Genomic DNA, 19253 nt, shown 5'->3' with positions numbered 1-19253 from the left:
AAAGATTTATTCCTCTGTGCGTGTTTGTGTTAATCCTCCTCATCCTCTCTGTCTCTTCCAGACTGACCAAGTTCTGGTTTGGTGTGAAAACCACAGACGGTGCTCGCAGGTAAATACACACACACACTTGTGCTGCTGCATTTCCAGAGACATTGTAATGACTTCCCAGAAGGCTTAACCAAACATTAATCGCTTTGTGTTTCACCCCAACCTCACAACCGTAATGTTAACCCTAAAACCAAATCTCTGCTGCAGTAAAGACCAGGGGTTCAGCTCCTGCTAACAGTAACTCTGACACATTTGGCCGCGTTTCTTGGTTGGTAACAAAGTCCTTCTAAGCAAGTGTTGGCATCTCGGCTACGGACCCAGGCTTACAAGACCAGACCCATATCTAAATGAAAAAAGCCAGAACATAAAAAAACTGCATGTATGCAATCAAATCTGATAAAAAATGGCTTTAAAAGTTTGGTGACATTGATGCAAAACAAGATTTTAAGTGGATAAGTGGATGATGATTTGAACCAATCTTGTCTTCCTGGCTGTAGTAAGTGGCTAAACAGACACAACAGCAGTACAATGCAATGCAGAGCGTTACAGAGACGGAGAGAGAGTCTTTCTCTTTCTTTGGGTATGGAATCTTTATAGCCACCGCACGGCTCCTGTAATAGCAAAGGTTGTGTTTTTAGTTAAAATAACGTCCTCCTCTATATCCCCATTATCCCTCCACCCTGGAGCAAAAATTATATCCCCTGTTTATTCACTTAACACTGCCTGCCAGAAGGGTTCACTGTGTGTGTGTGTGTGTGTGTGTGTGTGTGTGTGTGTGTGTGTGCGAGCGTGCTAATTCATTGTTTGATTGAAGAGGAGTTTCCACGTGGTGCATTTTTAGCTGCCAGTCCGTCCACTCTGCAGCAGCTCCTGCGTGTTACAGATTTCTGGACGTCACTGAAGGTGTTTTAGATGTGGACAAGACAGAAACTGATTCTCCATATTTAGATGCAGATGATCATGTTTTAAATCAGAAAGGCTAAAAGATGGAAATTTCAGCAAAACAAAAATAAGATGATGCACTTTTTGATCACTAAACAAGATGATGCTCTGTAATCTGCAGCTTCAAAAAATGTCTGAAAAATATCGGTCCGTCGCGACCTTTTACTTCCTGACCTTAACTTACTCAATATTAACGACTTCTTGAAAGATTCTGCCTGCTGTCTTATTGATGTGTTTCTTGAACTCTCCGTTCAGGTTCAGGCCTATTTAAAAGCTTCATCCCAGCTGAAAGCACACCTGAATCGTATTTTACTTATGGCAACATTTCCAAGCTTTGCCACAAATTCACATGACAGTCGGATAAAGGAAAAGCAAAGCAACAGGCGTGCGAGAGAGAGAGCTTTTCCTCCTGTATAGTGCGTATATCAGTAGTGTGTGTACATCGAGGTCAGCCAGGGTTAATGTCAACAGCAGCTAAGGGCATGCCCCCCTTACACTCCCACCAACAGACCGGTGCAGGGGATACCACACGGAGCAAAACATCGGACTTCAACTTTCAGCTTTGCGTAACCCCCCTCACCATGTCGAACAAAAACACAAACACACGGCTCCTTTGACCTTCACCAAACTTATCTATATCCTCTCTTCCTTCCTTCTCTCCCGTCCTTTGTTTCTATTCCTGATGTTTAGAGTTCAACAAAGAAACAGGCTGAGAATGGAAAATATTTTCAAGTTTAATACCATGTCTTAACTTTACTACCTTGGCTTATGCCTTGATGTTGCACATGTGTAAATGCAGTGTGGCACTACGCTGTAACCGACGTCCAACAACAGTCTTTGAAACTGGCCAGTGGGAGCTGACGCTGTGTAAACCACAATTTTCCCTCTCAGACAGCCTGATACTGCACAGACATGCACTGTGTCTCTTCTTGCTTGTTTGAATAGCAAAGTTATTAATTCTTACCGTTTTACAGTCTGTTGAAAGTGGCTACAGCCCAATTTGTAAAAGTGACTGCAGCAGGCCAACAAAAATAAATTAGAACAGAAAAACACATATTCCAGTCCTGAGCAATAATTGCCAAGATTAATCAAAATAATGAATTATACAGTGGAGGAAGTCCAGCACTGTTGAATGCTCCCATGGTGTGTGTATTTGTTATGAGGATGTGTTGGAGATGTTTAGGCCTTGCTATTTTCTTTATTGATGATGCATCTAGGGAGCATTAAACAATGAGTGCAGTCCACTTTATTATTGTTTCATTAGGCCAACACATATTCCCAGGTTCCTACTCTTCTCTCCTCTGTGAGTTCTGCATTGTTTTTTTATATCAGAAGCACAGATCCAAACAACAGGTTATAATGAACTACAGAGAGATGGAGGGTTGTACTATTTGAAATATTTAGATCATGTTAGCGGTGCTAAGGATGGCAGTGTTTGCAGGTTGGTTCACCACATTGTTCCAGACTGAAATATCTGTAGTATTTAAGGTGTTGAATGGATTACCATCCCATTTTGTACAGACATTCATAGTTCCCAGAAGATGTAACTTTGATTAACTGACTTTGGGGATTTCCTTACTTGTCTTCTAGCTCCTCCATGATTTAGGCAACCTGTGGTTTTGCATGAAAAATCTCAGCACCTGTTGGATGGATGAAATTTTGTGCTCATAATCATGTTCCCCTCAGGATGGGTTGAAATAACTTTGGTGATCTGCAGCACTGTCAGGTCAAAAAATCAATTTGTTCTTTGATTTGTGATCATCCTCAGATGCACTTTGTGTTTAGTGCTAGTGAGCAAATGTTGGCATGCTGAAGTGAGGTGGTTAGCTTTGTAAACGATATACCTGCTTAACATCAGCATGTAAGCAAAGTGCTGACATGCTGATGTTAAGCAGGTATATTGTGGGAAGAAAGATAATATTAATTAGTTATATATTACTATTCAAGTCGTGTACAGTCTTTCTTAACTTTATATATCTGAGGTCAATATTCCTAACAGCCTCATCTTGTTTATGCCTTTGCATTTCCTGCATAACGTTACCTGCTTGGCAGCTTGCTAAATTGTTGGCCTTGGCTTCTACTGTAGATGCCGTCGTCTAGCAGCGGTGTTCTCATGACTTAACCATGTGAACGCCATGTATATTGTGTACGCAACTTTCCACAAGTTCTATTTGAAGGCAGCATATGACTTCAGTTTCAGTAAATTACTTAAAAAAAACAAAAAAAAAACATTGCCTATATATATCTTATTCCTAATCCCTGTGACACCTTGTATGAGTTATGGGCGGGACTTCTGGCGCGTCCTGTCACTTTATCGGAGCTGGCATTTTCCACGGTAACAGGACACTAATCTTAGTTCTTAGAGTGATTGGTTCGGCGTATCATTCATTCATGAAGATTTAAAGGTTAGCAAATTCATCCAGTGAATACTACTCACACTAAAATTATTGCTTAGCCTATATAGCTAAAGCTTCTTTAGCCTTGAAAGTGCTGTCATCATACTTCGTTACTTACAGAAGTTCTGCGGAGCACTGGCAGTATCACCCATAAATGTTTCCCTGTCAACTTCCCCAGGAAACTCGTCGATAAAGTGCGGTTTAAAAATGACAAAATTTAGATGACCAGTGACTGACCAGACACTCACTGCCAGTGGTTTTTGTTAATCTGTGTACTGGACGCTGTTGCTTGGGATCAAAACACTTTAATGGTTTAATACTCTCGCCCTAGTCCAGACCATGTTGTGCGCAGAGAGAAAGAGAGAGAGTGAGAAGGGAGGATGTAGTGAGTCAACTGGTCCTGAGCTGTTGATCTGTTTGAGGAAAAACACTCCCCTGCACAGTTTGATTTTCAAAGTTTTTCTCTGGGGAGCTACATTTTTCTTATGTTTATAAACCCAATTTTAGGGCCATTAGTAAGGCAAATCTAACAAAATGTGTCTCAGCCTACATTCCACTGCAGGATCTCATAAAGGCTTTTGGCAGCGTAACACACTCAATAACTTTTGACAGAGATTTTTACAGAATAATTTGGGGACTGGTATTACTTTCCCCTCGACTCCTTTTGTGGGTCCTTACTCAGACTTGGAGCAGCGCTGAACTAGGTTGTTCTCACTGAGTTTTAACATTTGTAACACATAGTCAATCTGTCTGCTCAAGTCACACACCCACACACGCACACAGAATGGTGCGCTTTGAAGCTAAGGGATTTATTTAATTTCCCATGTCATCGATTTCACTTAAGAAGCTGAAAGCTTGCAACAATCCATTATTTCACAAGTATTTAGATATTGTATTTTCAGATATTTCAATTCCCTTTTCTTTCAAAATTTACAGTCTTAGCGTCCCAGAAGCATTTGGATAAAACACAGAAAAACTTTTGAGGGGACTGTAAAGTTCATCTTGAGGACACTTAGGGTGCAAATACTCTGCGAGGATATATTCTTCTTCGTCTAAACAGTATAAAATGTTTGATTCCAGGAGACAATTATTTATACATGAATGTTTAAATAAGAATTTAACAAAGGATAAAGCATAATTTCTCTAAAATGACTCCTCTTTAACAGTACAAATACAACAGGATTGGAGAAACATGAAAGAAATGAGACAACAGATAAAGCATTGTTTCATCCACTGTGGTGTTTTATCTGCGCCTTTGTTACACAACGGTCTCTCTATTGATGGCACACACACACACACACACACACACACACACACACACACAGGGCAGATGTTGCCCCAACACATATGGTTTGTGTCACATCATCAGTGAATTCACTCTCATGGAAACACACATGGGAGTTCTCTAAAACTGAACTACAGCCCTCACTCAATTCCTCCATCTGTCCATCTCCTCCTTCTTTTATCTCTTTCCTTTTCTCTCTCTCTTTCTCCCTCTCTCTCTCTCACACACACACACACACACACACACTCACACACACACACACACACACACACACACACACACACACACACAGGGTAGACGGAGTAATGTGTACCAGGTGTGTGTGTGCGTCAGCGGGATGTCTACTAACAAACAGTTCTGATGCAGAACAAAGGAGCAGAGCTATCAAGTCCCTGTTGCTCTTCATCTTATCATCCTCTTTTCCTCATTCCTCATAATCTGCTCTGAAGAGCTTCACATTACCTGTAATAGCAGTTGGAATGGTTCTGTATGCCTCAGGAGGGTAGAGCCGCAGAGATTAATGCAGGGTTGGCGGTTCGATCCCTAGTCCCTCTTGGCCACATGTCAAGGTGCCCCTTGAGCAAGACACTGAATGGGTAAATGAGCAGACTGTATGTATATTTTTTTGCGGTCTTAATGCATACAGCTTACTACAGGCTGTTTGGTTCTTGCATAAGGAGCACAGGAATGAGTCTTGTTCTACCCCACTCCCTCATGATCCATACCTGCCAACACTCCCAATTTTCTTTTTTTTTCTTTTCCTTTTTTTATACTTTATTGGCCAATTTTCAGGTGAGTCTCCCTATTTTTAACTCTTCCTCCCGCTGTGCTCCCAATCTGTAATTCCCCCCCGTGAATCTCCCAATTGTCATGGTGAAACCAATTTAAATGGGAGTGTCTCAGTTTCTTGTGGGATGTGTGTCATGGCAACTCAACCCTGGAAGAGTTGGCATATGACCCTGCCTGACGTGTGTTGCTCATTCCTGCGCTCCCTTAAGCCATCCACCTGCTCAGTTCGCCGCTGTAAATGGATGAAACAGGTCCCAAGAAAAAGAAATACGCTTCCAAATTTCACTCAAGTTGGTGTAAGACTTTCCTCTTTATTAACATTTGCCTCTTGTCTCGCTTGCTTGCCATCTTGCTCTCCGCTGCAGACTGTAGTCCTGCATCATTTTATCCTCCCTACCTGGCAATGACGGATCCTTAATACACACACACACACACACACACACACTCTCAGACAAAATGTCGATGTTGACTTTTTTACACTCTGGGATATGCAGTCTCTCTATCGCCTTCTTATCTTGGTTTCCTCTTGGGTTCCCTCCCAGTTGCACATGTTTGTTGTAAATCCACTGGGATGTCCAGGTGGCCATCAGACAAACCATAAAGTAAATTTATTTCAGCTGCTTGTATCCACAATCTTATTCTTTTGATCTCTGCCCACAGTTCATGAACAATACATTAAGGTCGGAGCTTCAACACAACAGTTTGGTACAACACGTACACTACTGCAGTGTGTTCTAATCCACCTTGCTTCATCATACATGTTTTCCAGCAGAGTAGCTTGGCTTCAGACCTGAAGGTGCCGCTGACTCTCGCCTCATTTTCTTCTCACTCAGCTGCAAATTAAATGTTGGTTTGATATATATAGACAATCACAGTTATGATGAGCGATCTGGTCAAATAATAGTATTACAGTCTACTTAATCGCAATCACGGTCCCTGATCTGAACTGTGATCCTTTTTTCCCTCAATTTTGAAATGCCCCCGTTGGCTACAGCCATCACTCTATTGATTTATTCACCTAGCACAGATTTTCTCGTCAACAAGGTTATGTGAAGTTAAGAGACAGAAGTAAGAGGACATTGAACGCCTCATTCACTACCATTCACCTAAGAAGTAGATTTAAGATCGATCACGATCCAAAATCATCAGATCGTCCACCCTTAAATCACATCGAATCAAAGGTAGAAGGAAATGATAGAAGGGGAGTATGTTGGAAAGATTTTCAACAATCGGGCACTCCTCCTTAGATTTTAAAGTATTTCAGTCATTCATTTGGATTCCCCAGTACAACAGCTGCAAACAACAGCTCTCTAGCCCTACACATCAATTGTAATTCCTTTTCTTTCTCCTCCTTTTCCCACAGTCATTTCCATTCCCTCTGCTGTTCAAACTTGTCCGGCATTTAAATATAATGTCTGGTTGAGAAATGTTACATTTACTTCACCGTAACCGCCAATTCTGTCAAAATATTGTTAGAAATGCCAGCTCACGCTCGCAGGGCATTTGAGGGAATATAACAGGTTTTCAAATCCGATTCTGTTTTTTGATTTTACCTTCTAAAAATGTTCACAAACCTTGTGTGAATAAGGCAGTTTGTCCACCACCTGCTACTGTACCACCATGTCCATTTCTCTCTTGTCCATACTTCCTTCCTTTATCCGTCCAAAATATAGTAGTCAGCATCTTTTAGTAGTTTTATTTTCAAAGGAGACAAAGCACAGGAAAAAAAAATGATTAAGGGAAACAGAGAGCGAGAGAGAAAACTCTGGCGGGAATTCAGTCATTGTGGGCACATGTGGTTTGAGAGGTGAGGAAGTTAACCACTGAGCTATCTCCAAGCATTTGTCTTGATGATCATCCTCCTGATCTCTTTTTTCTTTCCCTCTGTTCTCTCTCCTTCAGCCTTTCCTCTACTCCCACAAGCCGCCGACTTCAGTTAGCTCTGGTTGGTCTTCATGTTTTTCCAAAGGTCTGGCTAAAGTCTAACATGCCTTTCGGAGGGATTTTTGGGAATTTGTTCCGCTACTTTTCACTCAAGTACCACAAAGCCTGAAGTGTGTGAGTGTGAATACCTACGGCATACGTGTGTGTGTGTGTGTGTGTGTGTGTGTGTGTGCATATTCAAAATGTAGTCAAAAGCGTATTCGTGTCCACTGAAATGTTCTGTAGAATCATAAAAGTACACTTTCATTTAATCTAGACTATGAAAAATATACTTTGAATAGAATATGTTGTAATTTTAATAAGCAGATTTAAAAAAATTAGATTCATCCTACATACAGTACATGCAGTACACAGTGGCAGTGTTACAACTGGTGAATGAAGCACTGTAAAAAACATTTCTAAAAAACAGCTTTAACCTCACATTCAGTACTTGACATCAACCACTGGACTGCATGTTAAAATGTGGGCCACCAGGTCAGATTTCGCAGGAAATCTGCTGAATAACTTTGCAGGAGAAAACATGAAGAGGATGTTGTTCTTCACTTCAGACAGAGCTTTCTAGTTCTCAAAATAGCTGAAGGTGGAGCGCTGACGGAAAATCACTTTCAAGTTATTTTTTGCTTTTTGCAGAAGAAAAAACGTCTTTATTGCAACAAGGTTTATCTGAAATGTGGTCTTACCTTCAAGAGATACTTGCTGGAACTACTGTGTATACCTCATGGAGACATCACAGTTCATTCGCACTTACAGAAAGATGTTTAAAAATGCTTCCAGGACTAGGAATTGTCCCACAATACAATACCTTCCTGTTACGGACTGAGTACAGAGAGCTGGAATCAACTAATTAGGTCTAATAAATTGATCAGATGGTTCCTGATTTATCCATATAATATTTTATTATTTAAAGCAGCTACATGTATAAGGAACCTTAATATGTTGTTGATTCTTGCAGCCCCTGGTGAACAAAGCAGTATTATTGTTTTGGACGTGAGTAAAAGAAAGAGGCGACACATATTTACCTCCGCCAAGGAGGTTATGTTTTCACCCATGTGTGTTGGTTGGTTGGTTTGTCAGCAGTATTACACAAACAGGTTACTGTAGATGAGTTCTCTATTCACGGAACTGAAAACAGCATTTTAAAAAGTATTTGAAATAGTGATGTTTCGATATCGGCGCTGCCGTTCTTTTTAGCCCCAAAAATAAAAGAATAGTACATCCAGTCCTGAACGCTGCACATATGTACTGCAGAGTCGAAAATATAGAAACTAAACTCTGATGGGCTGATGACAAGCTGAACACATAAATTACCATAAATAGTTTTTCACATTGCACCCACTGAACTGGTGACTGTGAGTGGAGAGTGAGCACATCTGGCCTGTCGCTGTCTCTCTTTGTCTCCCTCTCTCTCTCCCTCCACCTTTTTCTCTGGACCTTTTTCACTATTCGTCTTTCATCTCTTCTCTCCTTTTCAACTGACACTCACTTCTTCTCCCCCTCTATCCACTTCGAAACCACATCTCTCCTCCCCTCCCGCTCCCATTTCCTCTCCTCCCTCTTGCTGAGTGTGGCTGTCATCCCTCTATCGTGGCAGGTGAGGCCATAAAACAGCAGGAGAGGCCACGGGGGGCCCCAGAGACAAGGTGTGTGTATGTGTGTGTGATTAATTATTATACAGATATCTGAGGAGCACCAACGCACACCGTGCACACACACAGACACGGACGTGGTCATTAATCTGGGCTCTGTTGTTACAGTGTGTTGGTGTGTTAAACAGTAACATCTCTGACCTCTGCTGTGTGTCTCTCTCACACACATAACTCATCATGTCGCCTTCAAGGCCAAAGTGTCCGTCCGTCTCTCAGCTCCTCTTACACAAATACAGTGCTGGTAGTTTTAAGTGATTTACAACATCCAGGTGATATTTGAGAGTGTAAGGTGTGTACCCTCTACATATCACAAGTGTTTTCATCTTAAATCTATTAGCCTTGACTCCCCCTTCCTCCCCTCCCTCACCGCTCTCTCCCTGCTGTTCTACTGACTATGTAAAATAGTAAATACTCACATTCATTACTTCAGTAAAACTAGTAAAAAACACTCTGATATAAGTAGGGCTGCAAATATTATCGATTACTAGTCAACTATGAAATGAATCACCAACTATAGTGATAAGTGATTAATCGGTTTGAGTAATTTTTGAAGAAAACAAAGTCAGAATTCTCTTTTTTCACCTTCTAATTGTGAATATTATAATGATAGTACATGAAGAGTATTTGGGTTTTTGACTGTCGGGCAATTTTGCCTTTGTTGGATAATGCCCAGTGGAGACAATGACAGGAAAAGGACTCAAACCTGTGATGCTGTAATTACATGGTGTGCATCCCATACCTCCATTCAACACAATATCCAACCTACTTTCTATTAAATACATCTCAGTCCTAATTGAGCACAACTCCTTCACCTGATTATGATGATTTACCTGGATTTGTTGAGCACTCTAGCTACACTGCTTTATGTTTAATAACAGGATGAACATACCAGGATGTCACATTTACATGTTGGCACAATTTCTACGACTGCCTATAACCTTAAGACACCTCCGGACTGGGTAGCTCTCACCTAGTAGTAGGTAGTTTAAGCCTTACGGGGGTGGAGAGTAGAAGAAGAAGGAGAGGAAAAGGTGTCAAGCTGAGGCAAGGAAGGAAGTAGAGGAAGGCAGCACAGAGATGAGAGGTCAGGAGGAGAAGAAGACGAGTGATAATGTGAAGACCGGAGACAAAAAGAACAGAGGATTATAGAAAGGGACGGGAGGAAGAGAGAGGTATTGGGGAGGATGAAGGATGAGAGGAGAGGAGAGGAGAGGAATGAGAAATTAAACATGTCTGTAACTGATCAAAGTGGCAGCTGAGGAGGAGGGGGGAGTGCAGAATGGGCTGGGTTTGGATGCAAGATAGTGTGTGTGTGTGTGTGCGTGTGTGTGTGTGTGTGTGTGTGTGTGTATGAGGTGTTTTTGGGGAGATTTTGACAACTTCGCAGCACGTGGTCGATTGAAGAGACCCACGAGAGCTCCTTGTAGAAACACATCACACTTCAGGATCTGGTTACAATCCTGTGTGATTATGTGTGTGTGTGTTAGTGTGTGTGTGTGTGCGTGTGCTTGTGTGTGTGTTGTATTATCTCCCTGTCTCCTCATACCCAGACTCCTTGAGGAATGCATAATTAACCTACGGAGGAGAAAAAGGAAAATAAGTTAAAGTGATACTTCTCTCTAATTGTATCCTTTACAGACAAAAGCTTCAAAGGCAGCTGTAAAAGGTTTGTAATTTCCTTGTTCAGGGAGAACAATGGCTGTGGTCAGCTCTGCAGTTTTAATGGATCTTAATGTGACAAGCCCATAGAAACTTTGCGAGTGCACCACACTGTTTTAAGGAAAAAGATTGAGCCAATGAAAGTAATAGCTAAATTGAAATGAGTAATAGGGAGAGAATATTTTCAAACAAGTCAAACAAGGAGTGTTGGGCTCCTTTCTGGCCTTTAAAGAGGGAATGTCTGACTACATTTGTCCTGGCACCAGGTAGATTGGTTGATTCAGATGTAACTGTTATACTCATGGCACATTTTTTATTTATTCTTACTGGAGTTTTGTGTTTTCCTCAGGTTATATCTCATGTTGAGGCTGTATTGAATAGCTGTGTGCAGCCTGGGTCAGCTTCAGGGCAGAAATGTCTGGTTGTGGATTTAGGTCTGTCGTACCAAAAGGACTCGGTTATACTCTGATTTGTGTGATTGGATGTTGTCTGTGTTTTCAATAAAAAAAAGAGGGGGTCAGTGATCATGTCTTTTGAATGTTATGAGGTATTATAGGTAATATATCTGTTCTGTTCTGTTGTCCTGTGAAAAATGTACATTTAAAAAAGAAGCTGCAGCACACATCGCATCGTTGCATGTCCAAGTATTTATGTTGATCAATTAGCAGACTAACCATTTTATTATATTCTAAATACTGTGGCCATCCAGACAGGTTGTGATGCCTCAAGGGACACTTGTCAAAATCAGGAGCACCTGTGAAAGACCACACACTGGCGACCTGACAAACTGATGAACTGACTGCATCAACTCTCCTGAAAAGCAGCAATTTTCTCCCATTTTCTCCACTGAGTTACGCATTCTGGCACCTGTACCCCGACTACTTCTTCTGTTTGACATGTCCGGTGTGCCACTGCCAGTGATACGATGTGTGTAAGCTGCAACTGGTGATCAGTTTCATTGTACATTTTTTTCCTAGAATAATCGCTCGGTTTACAAAATGTTATAAAATGGTGAAAATGCTCAATCTCAATTTCCCAGAGCCCAAGGTGACAGCTCAATATGTGCTGTTCTGTCCGACCAGCAGTCCAAAACTTCAAGAAGCCGAATCCAGAGAAATTTTTGCATTTCTTACTAGAAAATGACTCAAAATGATCATGTGATTATCAAAATAGATGCTGATTAATTTTCAACTATTTGTTGCAGCTCTAGATGCGTGTTGCACTTTAGCTTTGACTCCTACATCCGGTCATAATTTCATAGCAGAGTCCGCCTGTAACTCCTTAATCAAAACACACTATACATGAAACTGTTGCATAAACTTCTATATTTCAAAGTTACATAATACAAATGTGTGCTTATCCAGCTTTTACACTCGGTTTACAGTTTTACACATTAATGTCTGAGGACAGAGGGAAGTAAGTTGTGTCATAGCAAGACAACAAACTTCATTCAACTTCATTCCTTTATTTTTGTTTACCTGTTTATCAGCAGCATGTGAACGAATGTGAAATAATTGCAGTACCCACAAATAAAGGTTTTAAAATCAAGAAAAAATATTAGAAATCTCAGATGTGTGTTGATATTGGTAAAAAGCATGGTGATAATGTTTTTGATGAACAGTATAGAAGGAGTTTGAGTTGTTTCCCTCCGGTGTTTCATCACTATTGGAATCCATTGTAACATACATCAACCTGAGCTGACCGCAGCCTCCATTCCTCCAACAAATTACAACCATGTTCCAGCCACATTTCAGACCTACAGATCAGAGTGTTTAATACTCCACGGAGAGATTTCAGGGTGGAGTATCACTTCAAGCTAACTCAAACTTTTTCTTCCATGACTTGAATCTAATGACCCGATGGTACAACATTAAACGGCTATCACGCTTCTCGGTGAAACTCCATTTTATGTCCCAGAGGTGAAAAACCAGCACATGTGGCTTCACTGGCTTTGGTTTGTTGACGCTGTACGAATCCCAGTGACAAGTTTGTAGTATTTGTACTTGATTTTGTACATAAAATAAACATTTATGTGGTCTTAAATGTGTGCTCAAGTGTGATGATAACCCCTCAAAGCCCACACTCGTCATTTGGAATATTTATAGTCATCAGTCTGCAAATGAGCCAATTTAAAACAGCTTTTGGAGACGTTGTCATCCAACAGTAGCCTTTTATTTGTTTAAAGATGAAGCTTTTATGGCTTTTTGTTGATTCCATTTGTTCCCCTGGAATCAGTGCGATGGAATAAATTGTAGAAATGATTGAAGCCAGGCACGCTGAGGGAGACAGACGGGGGGGAGAGGGAGAGCAGGGGGGGAGGTGGTTGGGGGTGAAACCGCAGTTTTTATATGTTGTCTGGTTTTAATTTGGTAAGAGCCATCATTCACCAGTTCACTGAGGTGGCAAACCAGATGAGTGTGTGCATGTGTGCTTTAGGAGTGTGTGTTTCTTTTGTGTTCCCTACCTGCTTAAATGCTAAAAGCTCGGTCTAAAACCCGCTGTCACTTTGTCGTTTATCGTTCTTCTAACACTGTTTTTTTTTTCTTCAACCCTCAACTATTTAAAGGAAAATCAGACATTTATGGAAATATGCTTGTTTTCACTTTCTGGAGTAGAGTTGAGGTGTAGAGTGTAGAAGATTGAGACCACTCTTGTACGAGTGGCTAGAGTCAAACTGTTTTTTTAAGATCTTTGATTAAGATTGTAGAAAAGATGTTTGTTTGGTACAGACCCAAACAAATGTCACATCATCAGGATTTCAATTCGAAATTGAAATTGTGAAAATAATCATTCCCACTAATCGTGAATCAAAACGCAATATTTGTCAAATTAAAAAAACAATGTTAAACCACTGCTTTAAGAAGGTGTTGATGCACAAATGTAGTTTTCCTTCATTATGGGTGATGAAAGAAGTGTAAACTGTGACACCCTTAGTTTAATGCACCTTAAAGACTCATATTTTGTTTCTTTTCATTTGTTTATGTGTAGTGCCTTCAGCCATGCAAAGATCTGTGGGAAACCAGGAAGGTCCTCTCTCCGAAGTCCTGTGAGGTAAGACAGAAAGAGTGTGTGTATGTGTGTGTTTTTGTGTGTGTAAGTCACAACACCCTCGGTGGCGGTGTCACTCCACCTGGTCCAGAAACTTGCTTTTGTTGGCACTATGAAGCAGTTTTTTCTGAGCGTTCCCGTGTGTGTTTATGAAAGCTTGTGTTATGAATAACATGTTTGTGAGCTTTTAAACGTATACATTTGTGTGTATTTTGTGTGTGTGGCCCTCAGTGATTATTTGTGAAGCCAGTCGCTGTGGTCTTCAGATTAGTTTTTCATCACAATAGCTGAAGCATGTTACTGGCTGGACGGATGACTGGCTGGCTGGTTAGGAACACAGGGTAATTCAGAGTTATTAGCTAAAGCTGATCTGCAGCCATGTGCATAGACATTGAGAGACACACATGCACACACACGCACACACGCGGTTAAACACACATGCACCCCCTTTCAGACCAGATCTCAAGAGCTGCCTTCAAAGTCAGCAGGAGTTTACCAAAGGAAACACTTTCACCTCCTCTGTGTGTTTTTCTGCCCTCTTGTGTGTGTTCATACATTACGTATTATTTCCGTTATGTGTCAACTGTAGTAATAACAATTCCCCCCTGTTCTTTCTCTCAGAAGCAGACAGAGTGTGTGACCAGCAGGGAGTTTCTGACCTCTCTGAGGTCGTCCCGTCAGGGTGACTGCCCTCCGCCTCAGCGAGCCACTGGGTTTGCTGCAGCCTGTGTGGAGAGCTGCTCTTCAGACCAGCATTGTCCCTCCCCCAGGAAATGCTGCTCTAATGGCTGTGGACACACTTGCCAAGCCCCAGCCAATCTATATAAAGGTAAAGGCATGTTTCCTTGCAGCTGGTTAGGACTTGTTTGTAACCTCTTGTGGGCTCCATTATAGGCGGCTGCTAAGCTGATGGAAATAGTTTGAAGAGGTTTTGATTGTTCCAGTAAGCATGACAACGGGACGATCAAAGTTAGTGTTGCTGATTATATGCTCATATTATGCTCATTTTCTGGTTCATAACTTTATATTTGGTTATTTCTAGAATAGGTTTAAATGTGCGCCCCAGTAGCTAAGTTGGTAGAGCACGGGACCCACGTACAGAGGCTTTATCCTCGCTGCAGCGGCCCAGGGTTCGAGTCTGACTTTCAGCCCTTTGCTGCATGACATTCCCTCTCTCTCTCATCCCATTTCCTGTCATCTCTCAAGGTGTCCTTTCCATAAAGCCATGAAAGGCAAAAAAATACATACAATTACAGATCTGACAGACTTTTAAGATCTTTTACATTCACAAGGACCTACTGTATATAAAACACTGAAGGAAAGGGGAAAAAAACAAGCATATATCAATAGGTCTCCTTGAAAAAACAATCTCATGTCAGCTAATATGCTATAACTGACCACCAGTGTTTGTTGCAGTACTTGAAACACTGAGCAGTCCTTAAGTTGTTTCTTTGGGAGGGATGTTCCTCCAGAGCTTGATGACATCTAGCTTGTTCCTATGGTGTTTAAATGTAGTTATTGTGAGTCAGTTTGGTTAAAGTGCCTGCCAAATGAGTGAAATGGAATTTAATGCAATAAAGATCCTTAAATACTGCCTGCCTGACGGCATCTGAAGCCTCAGACAGCCCCGGCGTGGTTAAAAGCTCTAGTTAAAGCCTGTATGGATCTAGTCAGGAGTGCAAACTGCCTCAGACGCCTGTGTGGCGGAGATTGGGCAGCCATAACAATTCATTGTTACAATGTTTATCATTTTGTTTTACTTTACCGGTCAAATGTAATCACTTTTCTGTTTACCCCTTCTTATTAAAATGTAATAAATTAACTTCTCTCATCGTCTCTCTCCTCCAGGTGTTCCCCTGAAGCCTCGCAGAGAGATGAGCTTCGTGGAGGACTCAGAGGGTCATGTGAAGGTGGCGTGGGTGTCAAAGTTCAACGTCAGCGTGGAGCCGATCGTTTACATGCTCCAGTCCCGCTGGAACGTCGGGATTCATCCAAGTGAAGACCACGCCTCTCCGTGGACAACTGTTGCCATGGTAACTACAGTCACCAGCATCCTCTCACCTTTTATCCTTCGTCCTTATTTGACCTTTAGAAGGTTTGAGATATTGAAAACACGAAGACTTGGATATGGACATATCCATTGTGTTGGAGTTGAAGTGATGCATACAGTGACTGTTTATTTTATGTTTTTTGGTTGTTTTCTGGAGAGATACTTTATCATCCTGTTAATGCTGACCTCTCTATATTATTGGGGGTATTAGCTGTGGCAATGTTGATGTCAGGAAGCTAATTGCCAGAAGAAACCATCGTCCCATGAGGCACTGAAGCTATAAAGATGGTTCCCTGTGCCTTTAACAGTGGAACACCGCCACAAAGTTTGTAACATATCTTTACCTCATAACTCTCAATTTGCCTCGAATGATGAAACTTCTCAGCTATGGAGATGGATGTTAGACTGTGTTTCCACCTCATCCGTCTGCTGCCTTGCTGTCTAAACCTCTCCACCCCAGCCAGTCTCCCATTCTGCCAGGGTAAACCGTACATCTGCGTGTGTGTGTGTGTGCACTGAACGTCCATGTGTGTGTGTGCCTGTGTGAGGTTAGGTAAATAAGCAGAGCTTAAAAAGGAACCACAGGCAGCCACAGTCGTTCCACCGGCTGAGTCTGAATGACTGAACGCTCATTATAGACTTAAATAGATGGCAGCTCGTGTCTGTGTATGTGTGTGTGTGTGTGTGTGTGTGTGTGTGTGTGTGTGTGTGTGTGTGTGTGTGTGTGTGTGGATGAGTAGATTTTAAGCAGTGATTACATTTGCGCTGTCAGTGAGACAAAACATGTGAATGTTTAGCAATTTTAACCATAATTTTGGCAAATCGTTTAATTTCACTATTATCAGATGGGATTCCAGTCCGACTGTGTTCATCTGACTTTCCAGCTCATTGACTTTGAAACTTATATGTGTAAAAGTACACCAGGCTTTATGTCATGCTTTTGAAAGAAGATATGATATGAATTTGTGAGACATGACAGAAAATGTATGCTTGGATTTAAGTGAGTTGTTTTTATAGTTGAAGATAATTATAATAACAGTGATTTCAAGTTATAAGATTAATTTTATTGTCATTGTAAAAACAAAAGACAAATTACAAAACCCTAGCTGTAGTTCTCTAAGCTACAATCACAGTGATGTGGAGGACGAGAAGAAGTCTCCCATCCTGAGAAAAGAAGCTGTTCGTAGCCTGGTGGTAAGGCAGCAGATACTTCTGTATCTCTTGTCAGATGGCAGCAGGGTAAACAGGCTGTGGCTGGGGTAGTTTGGGTACCAATGATGCTCCAGTTTAACGATCACCTTCCTGCCTAGGGCCATGCACAAACCATACCAGTTTCTATTGTTCCACTTGGAAAGTTTATAAGAACTGGGCACAGGAAATGTACCCTTCTTTCCTAGAAATAAAACCAATTCTGTGAATTTTTCATTTATTTTTTAAATTTTTTTTTACCAGGGTTGAGATGTATGATGACCATGACAGGTTGTTTGTGGTGTTGATTCTCAGAGCCTAAAAAATGTCAGTATTAAAAACTTGGAATATTGTTAAACAAAAAGTTTGACACTTTGCAAAGTATGAATATTTGCTTTCTCGCCAAGATAGATGAGATGGTTCATAGCACTCTCATATGTGTATGCTAGACAACAAAGCCACTCTGGTTTTGAGAAAAATGATAAGACTATAAATGCTCAAAATCTTCAACAAAAAGTATTTTAATGTCATTTGACAGACCCTGTCTGAAGACGTGGTTCTGTCAGACTTGAGATCTCAGCGCTGGTACCAGTTCAGAGTCGCAGCCATCAACAGCCACGGCAGCAGAGGCTTCACCACACCCAGCAAACACTACATCTCCAGTAAAGGTAATACAGTCCGAACACACACACTAATTTTCTTCAGAGGGCTGTTATGACTGGTCTTCAGAGAGAGATGACTTCTTCTGCATGTTCCCGTAACTTGTCTGTGAATTTTGATATTCTGTCGTGAGACGTAGAGCAAAACACAGATCCTTGTGTTCCATTTGTGTCATTTTACGAGAGATATTACACCCCTCTGAGGAAGCGCCTGAAACTCGGGAACACTTCCCTTCCTGTCCTTCCCTGTTCTTTCTCTCTCTTTCACTCAGAGTTGATGGATAAGGTACACACAGCAGGAGAACCATCAGCCAGTCCATAAAACACAGACAGGAAACAGAAAATACACACATAACTGCACATGCACATATTCACACATACTGTACGGACACACACATACATATACATGTACTGTACGCATGCTCCTTCAGTTGGTTTAGTGCCAGAGTGAAATCCCTGGAGTGGGTCAGTGAGAGAGGGTGAAAGTGAGAGTAAGACAGGCACACACACACACACACACACACACACACACACACACACACACACACACACACACACACACACACGCACACACACACACACGCACACACATACACGCACACACACTGTAGGAGGTCCTCACTCTAATGCTTAGCAGACTTAGGTCATATTGGTGTTGCGCCAGGATTGGCTAGTGATATGAATCCCCTGCCAGGATTGGCTAGAGCATGTTTGTATGTGAATAATGACTTCAGGTTGGACCGAGCTTTGGAAAAAGGTTCTTTATCAATTGAGCACTTATGGGAGATTATGAAGAGGTGTCCGAGATAGCATTTTCCACCGTCTTCAACAAAACACCAAAAAGTCAAATTCCTCAGGCTTCTAATGGAGTTTAGATAATATGCAGCTTGTTAAAGAAATATTTGGACGTTTTGTGAAAAAACTCTCATTCGCTTTATTGCTGAGGGTTAGATGAGAAGACTGGTGCCACTCTCGTGTCCTTTAAAGCTAGCATTATGTTTCTCCCATCTAAGTGAATACAAACAGTTGTCTTGTTTTTATCCTCGAGGATTAAGGTTATAACACATGCATCCAAAGAAAACACTGACAGAATCAGTAAGCGAAAAAACATTTAAAACCCAGTGACAGTATAAACAAACCACAACATCCTGAAAGAATTGGATTTATCTGCGTAACAGATGGGACAATTACAAGATGTGCAAATTCAAGTCTCTCAAAAAGGATTTATTTTTCTGTGCTCTACTAGACGATCACTTGGCAATTGTGTTACTATTCTGACATGTAAGCCCACACTCTGACGGATAGAATAGAGAAAATATCCTGATAAGATGTTGGATCAACCAAACAGCTTACTTGACGCGCAGGTCTGCACTACCCGTTGTTCGGATTTGAGAGGTGTGTATGTCACTGGCCTAAGGTTACCTGTGACACCCACCAGAAGCACCACATTAAGGCTTTAGCCAGTAGCCGGTTATCTTATCTTAGCATGAATAACAAATTGTGAAAGCTACTTTTACAGGGGATTGTGTGGGTTAATATTATTATTGTTGTTATTATTATGTTGGTTATGTTGTTATTATTAGGCTGAGGGCAAACTCA

At 41.3% G+C, this 19253-nt stretch overlaps 1 protein-coding gene across 1 annotated transcript in view; it reads left to right on the top strand.

Moving 5' to 3' along the window:
* The window catches only part of anos1b (anosmin 1b), a 44100-nt gene that overhangs the window by 12490 nt on the left and 12357 nt on the right, over positions 1–19253 (top strand). Inside the window, exons 2-6 of the mRNA XM_084354848.1 lie at positions 62–109; positions 13698–13760; positions 14379–14586; positions 15606–15790; positions 17534–17663. Of these exons, the coding sequence (XP_084210974.1) occupies positions 62–109; positions 13698–13760; positions 14379–14586; positions 15606–15790; positions 17534–17663 (634 nt within the window). The remainder of the gene's footprint in view (positions 1–61; positions 110–13697; positions 13761–14378; positions 14587–15605; positions 15791–17533; positions 17664–19253) is intronic.

Source organism: Pagrus pagrus (assembly GCF_965226575.1).
Source record: "Pagrus pagrus genome assembly, chromosome: 6".
Taxonomy (NCBI): Eukaryota; Metazoa; Chordata; class Actinopteri; order Spariformes; family Sparidae; genus Pagrus; species Pagrus pagrus.
Note: the sequence above shows the minus strand (reverse complement) of the source record. Positions and strands in the feature narration are given on the sequence as shown.